Here is a 13,666-nt window from a genome sequence, read left to right on the forward strand (position 1 = left end):
CTCTGAAAATGTTAAAATTTTGGCATTCAAGATTGGAGTTTTAGGAAGCCAGTTTTTGGAAAACAGAAGAGACAGTAACTGATTTGAAGGACAAAAACCTTTACATTATTTGGAGTAATCATGCTTCTCTCTTAGGAAAAATTTACCTTTCAACCAAACAAGTGACTTCATTAACAAACGGGACAAATTTTTATTATTACTTAGCACAATTTCTGATTTTTTTTTCTTTTAAATTTGATTTCTATAAAGAACTTTCCAAAGTGCGTTAAAATTTCAACACATTCCAAAAGTATTTTTTTTAGAATGTCAAAATTTGAACACTCCCAACATTTACTTCCCAAACTAAGTTAAACTCTTAAAATTTTCAAAAAAACATTGTTTTCTCCTTCCTCTTCACTGCATTTTCTTTTATTTGCGTGCTTGCGTCTGGGTTGCTAGTGGAACTGGTACGACGTTGTCATTATTTATTTAATTGTAACACAATTTAATAAATAAATAAAAAAGGGTAAAATAGCTTTTCTACATAAAAATGTATAGATATATTTTCTTTCAACTCAAACCTTATCACTTTAGTTTGGGTTTAATTTTCTTCAACCAAACATCCTTTTTACTTGATTTTTAACCTATGAATTTTGTTTCTCCCTCTATTTTTCTCTCTCACCGCTAAACAAAAGTGGGATCGGTTTTCTGATCTGTACTGTTCAGTGGATATATGGTATTTAAAAGGGTAGGACCAAGGAGTGCGAAGCAGTGGTTGTGTGTTCCCTGTACGTTTACCAAACTGGCCTCTCACTCTGGGCCCATAAAAGGCCCATCCTTTTAAAGCCTTATCCATTACATTTTTCTTTCTTAAAGCATGAACATCGAAATATACACACGACAAAAAAGTACCAACTTTGAAACAAAAAAAAAGGTGGAGAAGAAAAGAAAAAAACAAAACAAAAGCACGAGCAGTGATCCAAGACTAAGATCTCAGGGTGTTGAAGGTTGGCAAGGATTAATAGTATATTCAACTTGGAGAATGTGTCCTTCCAATTCTACAACACTTTGTTTCTTCATAATTATTGGAACATGCTCTTCTCTCGCTTTAACTTTATCTCTCTCCTGACGTAGTTGTAGACGTACACATATACATTATATGTCAAATCATGTTAAATTCTTTTATTATTTATTTTTTTTTTCTTATTCTTTCTTTTATTGTCTTGTTTCTAACATCATTAACATTAAGAAAACATAATATAACATCTAGTGTTGAATCTGGCAAAAAACAACACTAATTATCTGTAACATGACTAACAAGGTTTTGAATAATGTTCGTTGAAATAAAGGATTAAATGGAATTGTGAAATACATAATTTGAATGTGAACAAAAATAAAAGTTTTCGCATGTGAAGAGTATATATTAGTACAAGTTTTGGATGGGCGAAATGGAACATGGAAACATAATGGACAGCGATGTTTAAGATAATAAAGAAATTAGAGGGTTGAATTGATGTGCTTAAATTCACACTGTTGCATGATGCTACAACACAAAGCGATGAGTTTGCCAAGTTGGCAATTTGTTGTTTTATGATAACCATACAATCTGAAAGTCACTTTCAGAAAGTTGCAGAGAACAACCCAATGATACAGCTTTTCTCCCCAACTACTACTTTTAATCCAAATTCTAAGATATATTATCCATGGCTCAAGAAAACGCATCTTAAATGCATATGTTTCATTGTCACCCCCAACTGGTTTCATCACACTAGCCACATAAAAAATGCCCCACTCTAACAACGACTCAACTCAACCATATCCTTAAACGCTCTCAAATACCATGAAGCTACGGATTCACTTCTTTTCCCCAACTTTCTGACATCCTTAATTCTCCAGCACCTGTTTTTATAGTATAAATTTGACAACTTTAACAGTTTCACCTATGAAAATGTATTGCTGTTAAAAATGAAGTTGAAATGCATTAAATATTGGTTTAATAAATAATAATAAGTGGAACAGTTTAAGATATTCAAGTGATAATTCCTTCTGAAGTGTTCATGCAAGTGGATGGTATAATCATTTTAATTTCTTTTAAAGGTTTGGCTACTCAACAGAAACTGTGATAAGTACTAATGGCCTACTACTTGGGTTAATGTGTCACCCTTGTAACAATATACTTCTGTTTACACATTATGCACCAGAGAACTTTGATGGATATGAAAGAAAAAATCATATTAATTTGAAAGGGAATATTTTTGAATGAGATAAAAAGTAATGAGAAAAAGACAAGGTTGGTGGCAAGGAAGAGTTGGTTCATTTTTATCCAACACTGTAATTTGTTTCTTCCTATTTCAGATCTAGTAGCTATAGGGATGTTAATTAAGGGTATTGGTAGTTGTGAAATTTGATTAAACTTAATCTCACTTATTGAGCATTGGATACCTATTTAGACGTTAGATGAATAGGTTGTAGCTGCGTATTAGTAAATATAATTGGAGGGAGGGAACCATGATTACTCATGCAATCACGTGCTTCCTCATCTTTATTATTGGCCTCAAGTGCATCACATTTTTCTCAAATTGTAAATTAGTATATAAAATGATTTATATATAGGTAATAATCAGTCTTCTCAATATTTGATTACCAAAAACAACCTTTTTTTTTTTTTTTGCTTCTTCATATTTGAAAGGCATTTATCCAACCTTAGAAAATTTTATACCCTGTCGAATTATTATGAACTTTATATAAGTTATAATCCTTATACATCAACACTTATCACTGAACATGTATTTAAGTTTTCACAGTAGGCTTAGATTTGAGTCACTTGTTTGGTGTTCAAATAAGCCATGCAGTAGTATTTTTGTTTTTGCTATATTATTATTTCATCAATTTCAAAATTACAGCTGTTTTTAGCTAAATACATATTTATAAGAAAACATTAACTATTATATTTATGAATTGAATTAATACCTTTATATAATGTAACAGTTTTATAAAATTAACGTTTTAATATATATATTAATAAGTTTATGACGAGGAACGCATTACAAACGTTATTTTAATTCTATTAAATAATTACATTTTTAATAAATATACGTTAGTTAAAAAATCATTATTTTGAAATTTCAAAGATATTTTATTGTTATTAGTAAAAATATATTATTTTTTTATACATAAGATACAAAATTGATTAACAGATAAACATATAAATTCTGTAGAGATTGAAGAAAAAGATTAAATATTTTATTTTTAGAAAATTAAAGACATCTAACATTTATCAAATGTCAATCCTATGTAATCGACGTGTTATAATCTAAAATTAAAATACTTTATCTCATTATTTCTTCCAATTTTTAACGTATTTATATACTCATGTATATAATTGAAAATGTATTTTTCTTCTAATAAAATTCGTATTATTTTGTAACGTATGATTCAATTTTGATTTCATTCACTTATTGTGTCTGATTTCAAATGAAATTTAATTTATTAAGGTAGTGAGATTAATTCAAATACACCTATAAATAAGACCATGTAATATTATTCTTTGTGTGCAAATATTGAAGAAGTGAAACTTTTATTTGTGTTATTAGAAATGATGAAGATTTTTTTCATAATTCTTTTGTTTGTCCTGATTTCTCAAGGTGAGATCTTCTCTTGAAAGATATAACTTCTGTTTATAAAATTTTTTTATCGATAATTTGTGTTGTGTATGATGATTTTAGGTTATAGCCCGTGTTCTTTGAGTGATATCCATGTAAACCAATCTAGAACAGGACGTACAGTAAATGGAAAGCCACAATAGACCGTGTATATCACAAATTGGTGTGCATGTGTTCAAACAAATGTATAATTAGATTGCAAAGGATTTCAAACTTTTGAAGCAATTGAGCCTTCACTCTTACAAGTCTCGGGTGTTGTTTGTCTTGTTAGTGCAGGTCAACCTATCTGGAAATGTGCTATAATTTAACTATGTTTGGGATACGGGGATACTCAATTCCCGTTAACTCCTATTTCCTCAATTGTTGCTTGTTAAGTGTAAAGCAAATATTTTTTTTTAATAAACTCAACTTTTTGCTCTTCTTATATATCAATATTAACACTTTATGATAAAATATTAATTTTATGTTGTTGGTTTTTTTTATAATTTGTGAATTATTGTTTTATTTTGGAGAGTATTTACTATAGTAATAATATATATTCAATTTCTATATTGAATTATTTAAGGCCAATGGATTTTATTTATTAACCTATCTAGTGCAATAAGTATTTAGCATTTCATATAAAACTTAACCTGGTTGTTGTCTTTTTTAAATATTTTGAATCCGTAACATTTTCTCCCAAATTAAAATGTATTATTTTTATCAACTCCAAAAATGTAATTGTTTTACAATAAATTAAAGTCAATAATAAAATCATTGAAGAAGTGTCATATACACTCCAAGTTTATTATGATGGAAGAAAGAAATTTATATATTCATAAGCTGAAAGAAAATACTTTTAGGCTTAACAATAATGTGCTGCCTTAAAGGATATAGTTTTTTATTGGGTTAAATATATTTTGATCCCTTGACTTTTACTGCTGAAAATTGGAATTAGTCTCTCTTATAAACTTTGGACTAACTTAGTTCTCTAACTTTAAAATTGTGTGTATTTAGTCCTTTTAACCAAATTTTTGTAAATTTATTTGACGTTTCAAACACATTTCATGAAACTTAAAAGAAATTGGTTAAAATGACTAAATACACAAATTAGATGACTAAATTAATATAAAATATAAGACAAACTATTTACAATTTTCATTCAAAATTAAAAGACTAAAAAAACCCTTTTGTTATTTATTAAAAGACTTTGCATGTACAAGTTCATATAAGAACCATTTGCGGCTAAATTGAGAATAAGAATATAATTATAAATCAATTTTGGAAATTTGTAATAAAGGCCTAAAATAATAGGGTTAAATATGTTTTTTGTCCCTTAACTTTCGGTGAAAATTGAAATTAATCCATCTTTGAAATTTTGACCTAATTTAGTCCTCAAACTTTAGAAATGCATGAATTTAGTCTTTTTAACCACATATTTTTAAGTTTATTTGACTTTTCAAATGCGTTTTATGATAATATTTGAGTTAACATTAAAACGAAAATGTGTCAAATAATATAAAAAATTCAAATACTATCATGAAATGCACTTGAAATGTTAGATAAACTTAACAAATTTTGATTAAAAGAACTAAATACACGCATTTCTAAAGATGAAGGACTAAATTGGTCAAAAGTTTTGAAGAGGGACTAATTCCAAAATTCACTTAAACTTGAGGAACTAAAAACGTATTTAACCCAAAATAATATAGATAAACATTCATTTCATGTCCTTGATTTTCGATGAGTGAGGAAAAAAATTTCAGGAAATAAAGAATAGTTGTTTGTTTTAAAAAAAAATAAAAGGGAAAAGTAAAGAAATTTGAAGGTAAACTTATTCTAATATTATATTTAAATTTGAACAATTATCAATATTAATATGTGGATTCTGTTTAAAGGATAAGATACTACTAAAATATACTAATATTATATTTAAGTATATAAAGTCATCTTAAAATATATTGACATTAAAAATATTTATGTTAGATCTAAAAATATAAAATGATACTACATATATAAAAATATTTGTATTATGGAGATATATTTCTGTATTTGATAAAGGCAAAGAAAAGAGAACTTTGCAAATTACCTTCAACACCCACTCTCTTGTTAAGTTCACGCCCCATTTTCTTAATCTGAAAAATAGATATCTGAGTCCAACTTTAAAATCCAACCGTGCTTTCTAGATGCAACACCTCAAATCACTATTTGCCATTCCTTAATTTAATTATAACATGCATTGCCTTAATCACTTGAGTAATTAATTAAAACATAAACATATTATATATTAAATTATCAACTCTAGTTAGGAAAGTACATATAAATATTTAATTAAAATAGTTTAAAAACTTAAAAAATATCTTGATAATAGATATAAAATAACAATTACGAGCATGTGGATCAACTATCTAAAATATTTTTATATATTACATATTTTGGTAATTAATTTCCTACGTATTATTATAATAATTTTTTATTTAAATAAAATCATCTGTAATACATTATATAAGTAATCTCATTATTAAGGAACAATCTATACTTTTTTAATCATAAATTAATAGTTAACTAAAAGTCAGACTATAAATTAGTTATAATTATTTTAACTGCGCATAGTATTAATTAAATTAAAAAAAGGGAGTACTGAATTGAGTGAAGAAGAGGGTAGAGTTGAGAAAGAAGAAAAAATGTGGTCCAGTGTGAGGTGTGCAAGGCAAAGCAATGCAAAGCTGCAGCGCACTTTCTCTCTCAACCAAACAAACAACAAGGCATCGTTGTCGACATCATTGCGATCCCAGAAACAAATGCAAACCCTTATAACACGTGTCCCTTTCCATTCACCAATTCCCATACTCACATTTCTTTATTTATTTCACCTCCCAACCAGTTTTTTTTTTTTTTTTGGTTTTCTTCTCGCAAACAATTTTGGGTGGTCCCCACCATCTCCCTCGCCCGTTTTTTTTTATCTGTATACTTTCACCAAGTCTGCATCTTTGTTTCTTTCCTTAATTCAATTTCCCTTCATCTTTTCATCTTCTAGTTGTTCTTGTCATAATCCAACGAGATAGATAATCAAACTCATTCCCTTCGTTTGTGACGGAAATTGGTCTCCTGCTTAGGTTGTATGTCCATCTCAATTTCACACTTGCCTGCTACAACATGTTTTTCCAGTTGTCACTACTTCCTCACCCTATTTTACTCGTTTTTTCTTGGAAAGTAGAAAGAAAAAAAAAAGAGGGGTTGCATTTTTTTTTTGTGTGTATATTTTTTTCCCTCTGGGGGAAGGAAAGAGAGAAAGTTTAAAGATACCGACATTTAACTGAAACAGAATGTGGGTGTTTGCAAGCAAGGCTTTATAAGTCAGTAAAGCCACTTTCTTCCTTCCATGAAAAATAGCTCGATCCCGTGCAACCACGCCAGCAGCATCTGCTTTTTTGTTATTCTTTTTGGTTCTGGGGTGGAATCTACGTATAAAAGTTGAAATCTTTGTTTCATTTCTTGGTGGTGGAAAATTGTTCTTCGAGCTGACTTAGTGTTGGGTTGGTTCCAAGGTTTTTTTATGTTTTTTTGTTTTCTTATTTCTTTAAAGTGAATAACTCTCTCTCTCTCTCTCTAAGAATTGGGTGCTTCTATTTGTTTAATGGAAGATTATATATGGGTTTGCATTATTGGGTTTAACAGTTCATACCTAGTCACCAATACGCGTTTCGTCTACGTATTGAAATATTTCTTTCTTCTTCTGTGCAAGTTTGCTTGGTGTAGCGGTCTTATCTGATCTGGTTTTGCGCGTGGTGGACACCCAGACATTCACCCTGGTAATTCAGCTACTTTGTTGTCTTCTTTTCTAAGGTTGGAATTTGTGTTCTCTGTTTTGGGTACTTCGAACCCAGCAACAAATTTTCCCTGTTTCTTTGAATGAAAAATGTAATTCAAGCTCGTGGTTCATCAAGCAACTGCAGGTCGAGACTTTTTTGGAGTCTGCCACTACAATTGTGATTGCAGTTTCCTGCAACTGTGATTGCTATCGTGGTTGCTTCTGTCTGCAATTTCCCGTAATCGTACTTTAAAACCTTGGTAGATGTTAAAACTGGGTCATACTTGCATGATGCATTGTAAAAAGTTGCTTTTGCATTTTGGATTTACATGCTTTATTTGGTTGTTTTTGGGGATGAGTAGGTAATTGTTGATCTTTGTGATGAATGTAGATCAAGTTGGGATAAAGTTTATATTGCGAAGAAGTGTTTACTCGTGGGAGGAGTGTTTCATGCTTGGAGGTCTAATATGCTCGTGAGAGTGAGGGCCTCTTGATTTCGAGTAATTGGTGAAGAGAAAAAGGAGAAGCTGAAGGTTCTTTGGTGGGGCAAGACATGGCCTCTGGTGAAGGGAGGCGGCGTCATCATGATCTTGTGCCTCTTGCCGCATTGCTGAAGAGAGAGATGAAGAGTGAGAAGATGGAGAAGCCTACTGTGAGGTTTGGACATGCAGCTCAGTCCAAGAAAGGGGAGGATTACTTTCTGATTAAGACAGATTGTCAGCGAGTGCCCGGGAACCCTTCATCATCCTTTTCTGTATTTGCGGTATTGTTCAATTTTTCTGCTTCGGATTATATTTTGCTCTGCTTGTTTTATTGAAATTTAGCTTTATTTTTTACTCTTGGGGTGTGGCAACATCCCTTTTGGACTGTAATGAATGTCCTTTTGGCTGGAAGCACATCATCCCATGAGATGATCACTCATTTCTTCTGGTTCACAGATCTTTGATGGGCATAATGGAAATGCTGCTGCTATTTTTACTAGGGAGAATTTGTTAAATCATGTGTTGAGTGCTCTTCCTCGTGGGCTTGGGCGAGATGAGTGGTTGCATGCTTTACCCAGGGCATTGGTTGCGGGTTTCGTTAAGACCGACAAGGAGTTTCAGAGCCGAGGTGTGGACTTTAGCTTTTATTCTTGCACTTTTGGTGGTAGTATAGTTATTCATTCATATTGGGAGGGTGGAAAAACGGAACAAGGGAATCAGGAATGTATTTCTCCTTTTTACTGATTAGAGCCTTCATTTGGTTTTGTGTAGGAGAAACTTCTGGAACCACAGCCACGTTTGTAATAGTGGATAGGTGGACTGTTACTGTTGCATCTGTTGGAGATTCCCGTTGTGTGCTAGATGCCCAGGGTGGTGCTGTTTCCTCCTTAACTGTTGATCACAGACTTGAAGAGAATATTGAAGAGTATGTTTTTATCCCTTATGGCCTAGTTAGTTTGCTTCTTTTTTTTGTATGCTTTTTGTTACAAGTTATTCTGTATGCACAGGAGGGAACGTGTAACTGCTAGTGGAGGTGAAGTTGGGAGACTTAGCATAGTTGGTGGTGCTGAGGTGAGCATATTTAGTTGTAGTTATATTTATTTTTTCATCCTAAAATGGAAGAAAGGAGAAATCTTGCATTTGTCCCATGCCCCTTTTTCAGCATCTAATTTAGGGAGTTTGAATTTTGCTTATCCTTGTTTTGAAGTATAGTTCTGAACCATTACAGATTGGTCCCCTTCGATGCTGGCCAGGGGGTCTATGCCTTTCTCGGTCAATTGGAGACATGGATGTTGGAGAGTTCATAGTTCCCATACCATATGTAAAACAAGTGAAGGTATAATTCGTTTCCAGATAATTTCATTTTCTTTATGTCAGAGATTACAATTACTATGCAGCCTGTGAGGTCTTTGTTCAGGATAAAAACTTACCCTTTGTGATGGATTATAGCTATCAAAGGCTGGTGGGAGGCTTATAATTGCTTCTGATGGCATATGGGATGCTCTATCCTCAGAAATGGCTGCAAAATCTTGTCGAGGTTTGCCTGCGGAACTTGCAGCTATGCAGGTTGTCAAGGTAGTATGCACTACACTGCTATCCGTAATTTAGCCAAATCAGCATGTCTTCTGGCTTGTGATTTGACATTAGCATATTACAAAGTTGGCATTTCTTCTCACTTGTATATACATTTCAACTGTTATTCAGGAAGCACTACGAACGAGAGGATTAAAGGATGATACAACTTGCATAGTAGTTGACATAATCCCACCTGATAATGAATTGCCACCAACACCTCCCCCCCAAAAGCGGAACAAGCTGAGAGATCTTCTTTCCTTCAGAAAAAGATCCCGTGATTCTGCTAGTAAGCTGTCAAAAAAGCTTTCAGCTATAAATATAGTGGAGGAGTTGTTTGAAGAAGGATCGGCAATGCTTGCTGAAAGGTAATCTGTTCGTTCTCTTTTATATGAAAATTTATTCAACTGAGGAAACAGGGAAAATTTCATGAAGGTTACTTGCATTTTTGTTTTCCATCTTTGGAGACTTCCATTTGTCCCGCCAGTATTTGTGTCATTAAAAGTAGGGGTTGGTTGGTACACAGTTTATGAAGGTGAGCTGGTGGTGAGACTATTACTGACTGGTAAATGATATGCTGAGATAGTTTGTGAGATACATGCTAAGGCATTAAGGATTTTTCTGACAACCATTTGTTTATTCAGTTGATCTTGTTCAGACCAACTTGGATTTTTCTTCATCTAACATTAATGGACTTGTCTCTGCGCGCATTAAGTTTGCTCCCCAACAAAAAGCACAGACATTAAGGATCTTCAATATAATGAATTGCCATTTATGAATATCACCCATGGCTATAGACTCTGTTTTTATTAGGAATGATGTTATATTTTCTACAAATAATTTTCAATTCGAGTAGGTTTTGATGTAGGATTACGATTAACTGGACATAACTTTGAAGATAAGAATTTATGATAGGAAGGTGTTCAAATTCTGTTTTGACACAGTGTGTGTTACTATTGAAAACAGTCTTTCCCTCATAAATATTTGTATCTGTAATATTCAAATTCTGTTTTGACACACTCTGTTACTATTGGAAACAGTATTTCCCTCATAGATATTTATGTCAGCATCCTTCCTGATCAAACAAACTAAAATTTTATCTTTATTTTCAGTGTTACAGTACATTATATAGGTGTGCTGATAAATATGTGTACATTATAGTTCTCTCTTAATTGATATGATATCCACTTGGGATCTACGTGACCCAATTCAATATGTGTTCTGTAGCTATGAGTTTGTTCCTGGTGGAAGTTTTTTCCTGGTTTGGTTATCGAGTTATTCGAATTGCTCAATCACAATTTCTATCTTATTCTTTGAAATACTTTGAAATCAGTTATGGTTCATTGATATTTAATACTTATGTATGCAGATTAGGAAATGATGACAACTTGAACACGGGGCAATCAACATCTGGTATTTTTGTTTGTGCTGTTTGTCAAGTTGATCTTGCTCCAAGTGAGGGCATTTCTGTCCACGCCGGTTCAATTTTCTCCACCAGCTCCAAACCCTGGCAAGGTCCCTTTCTCTGTTCTGATTGCCGTGACAAGAAGGATGCCATGGAAGGAAAACGTCCAAGTGGAGTTAAGGTCTCATAGGCTCAAAATTGGGGTCTTATTCTAGAATTCTTTATGCTACCTTTCACATTTTTTGTATTCACGATTTTTATAGCAAATCAATTGATTGAATCTCACTTGAAGTAGCGACAGATGTATATGTAATATCCGCGAATTCATCTAAAACGGGCATTGCGTTTTGAGTAGTAAATCATGGCTGGGAGAGTACCTGGAAGGGTTTTTTGGGCGGCTGAAGATTCTTCATCTCTGATTGTTAAAATCGATCCCTGGTAAATTCTTTTGTATAGTAGTTAATGTACCCACAAAAGTGGCTGTCATTTTCATCTTCTATGCAACATTCCGTGCTTTGTACAAATTTCCATCACCTTTCCAACTCTTGGGGATTGAAACGCTTTGAAAAATTAACCCATCCAAATTCACATGAGCAAAAAATTTTATTTAGTGGCAGAAAGTGTTTCTAATGCTATGATTCGTGAAAATCTTTGGCACGAAATAATTTTTTAACAGCATGTGGTGCAGAACAATTGATCTATTCAATTTGAAGTTTGTACGAACAGCTTCAATGGTCGAAGACAAGTAACAAAATCATAATGTAATCAGAAAAAAAACCATTTACAGGCTAGAATTAGGTCATTGAAATGTTCGTGGACCAATGAGCACAGTAAATTTTTGGCCCACTATGTTTTGGTAGCATTATTTCGGTACAACGGTTTTAGGTCTACCTTTTGAAAACCAAGTCACAAAACATTTCAAAAACTACCAGAAATTGATTGAAACTCAACGTGATTAGGAGATAAACATGTTAAAAAGTGACAGCGGAAGAGAATAAACCTGAAAAAAATCAATCGTTTTTGCTAAGAAGTTATTGCACGTGGTGGATAGTTTGGAACTCACCACAAAAGAGGTCTATGAAAGGAAAAAAAGAGCCACGATGATGCCAAAGTGTTCCGAGAAGAAGTTACCAAAGCGTGTATGGTTGAAGAAGTGAACATTGTTGTATATTTGCTTTAACAGATTAGAAACGAAGCAAGTTGCATCAACAAATTGAACGGAAAACGTGGTGGGTCACATTCTTCATTATTGGAGTAATAATTCAGATGATCCCATAACCGAAAACATGTTTGTCATCTACCTGAATTTTTCTCCAAGTATTTGATGCTCATTTCCCAAGTCAACTTCTGAATCAAATACACATTTTAGAAGGATTCATGCACGACAAGACACCGTAACTTCAATCTATATTACATCAATAGAGAATCCTGTTGTTTAGAGACTTCATTCTAAAAAATAGGGAATTTGGGATGGCTCCAGTTGATTTCTTGTCCTTCCTTCGTGTAAAATTATCTCATCAATGAAACCCAAAATCTTAAGGCAAGTTGATATTTAGACTCACACTTGTGGGTCTTTATTCTTATTCTTATATAGTGATTTACATAAGGAATTGATATTACTCTCGATCCAAAACCTTACCTTAAGACAATGAGTTTATTGGTCTTTATTCTTGTATAGTGTTATACTTTCTCATTTCTATCTAATGTGGGACTTAGACTCACACTTGAATTCCTATCATTTATACACCTTTTTTGAATCACAAAAATAAAAATGTAACAGGCTGCGTATGCGTTATACATTCTTTGCTTTCATTTTTCTTTTGTCTTCTTGTGCGGTGGAATACAGGTAAATGCTACAGGGGGCCTTCTCCCTGCACCTCCAACGATTCTTCAGTACCCCCAAAAATTACTCTAATACCCTTATTTACAACCGGCTGAGAGAGTGGGTGAAAGTGGTTACGACGCAGTAAATTTTATTTACTGCGTCACCAACATCCTGCACCCCCAAAACGTTACTTCTTCAAATCCGTTTCGTTTCTTCTTCATCCCGTGTTCACTTCCATTTAAACTTTTTCTTTTTCTGTTTGCTTTTGATCTGAAACGTATATAAGAAAATATTTTATGAAACGGAGACAACTTTTACAAAACGAAATACGTTTAAATAAAAAAATCAAAATGCATGCGAAACGGAATACAGAAGCCGTTTCATACATACAGAAACGGATTCTGTATTCCGTTTCATAAAAAAATTTGCAAATTTTTTTATGAAACGGAATACAGAATCCGTTTCTGTATGTATGAAACGGATTCTGTATTCCGTTTCATAAAAAAATACAGAAACGGATTTTGTATTCCGTTTCATAAAAAAATTTGTAAATTTTTTTATGAAACGGAATACAGAATCCGTTTCTGTATGTATGAAACAGATTCTGTATTCCGTTTCATAAAAAAATACAGAAACGGATTCTGTATTCCGTTTCATAAAAAAATTTGCAAATTTTTTTATGAAACGGAATACAGAATCCGTTTCATACATACGGAATCCGTTTCTGTATGTATGAAACGGATTCTGTATTCCGTTTCATAAAAAAATACAGAAACGGATTCTGTATTTCGTTTCATAAAAAAATTTGCAAATTTTTTTATGAAACGAAATACAGAATCCGTTTCATACAGTATGAAACGGCTTCTGTATTCCATTTCGTATAAATTCTGATTTTCCTATCATTCCATATGTATCACAATTGAATAAGTTATTTGTTGAAATTTACACTCC

At 32.5% G+C, this 13,666-nt stretch overlaps 1 protein-coding gene across 16 annotated transcripts; it reads left to right on the top strand.

Annotated features, from left to right (window-relative positions):
* The first annotated feature begins 6,538 nt into the window (after nucleotides 1–6,538).
* Nucleotides 6,539–11,414, top strand: LOC114192060 (probable protein phosphatase 2C 15). Of its 16 annotated transcripts, none has more exons than XM_028081622.1 (11): nucleotides 6,547–6,736; nucleotides 7,366–7,432; nucleotides 7,568–7,669; nucleotides 7,823–8,194; nucleotides 8,370–8,541; nucleotides 8,685–8,838; nucleotides 8,921–8,984; nucleotides 9,142–9,249; nucleotides 9,363–9,488; nucleotides 9,618–9,853; nucleotides 10,855–11,414. In XM_028081622.1, exons 4-11 carry the CDS (start codon nucleotides 7,985–7,987, stop codon nucleotides 11,078–11,080), a joined length of 1,296 nt encoding a protein of 431 aa, XP_027937423.1. In that variant the 5' UTR covers nucleotides 6,547–6,736; nucleotides 7,366–7,432; nucleotides 7,568–7,669; nucleotides 7,823–7,984; the 3' UTR covers nucleotides 11,081–11,414. The 16 variants fall into 16 exon arrangements, with proteins under 16 accessions (XP_027937416.1, XP_027937423.1, XP_027937424.1 ...); XM_028081623.1 differs by having other exon boundaries at nucleotides 7,577–7,669; XM_028081630.1 differs by having other exon boundaries at nucleotides 6,555–6,739; nucleotides 7,577–7,669.
* Nucleotides 11,415–13,666: the final 2,252 nt, after the last annotated feature.

The sequence above is a fragment of the Vigna unguiculata genome, chromosome 7, assembly GCF_004118075.2.
Source record: "Vigna unguiculata cultivar IT97K-499-35 chromosome 7, ASM411807v1, whole genome shotgun sequence".
Lineage (NCBI taxonomy): Eukaryota > Viridiplantae > Streptophyta > Magnoliopsida > Fabales > Fabaceae > Vigna > Vigna unguiculata.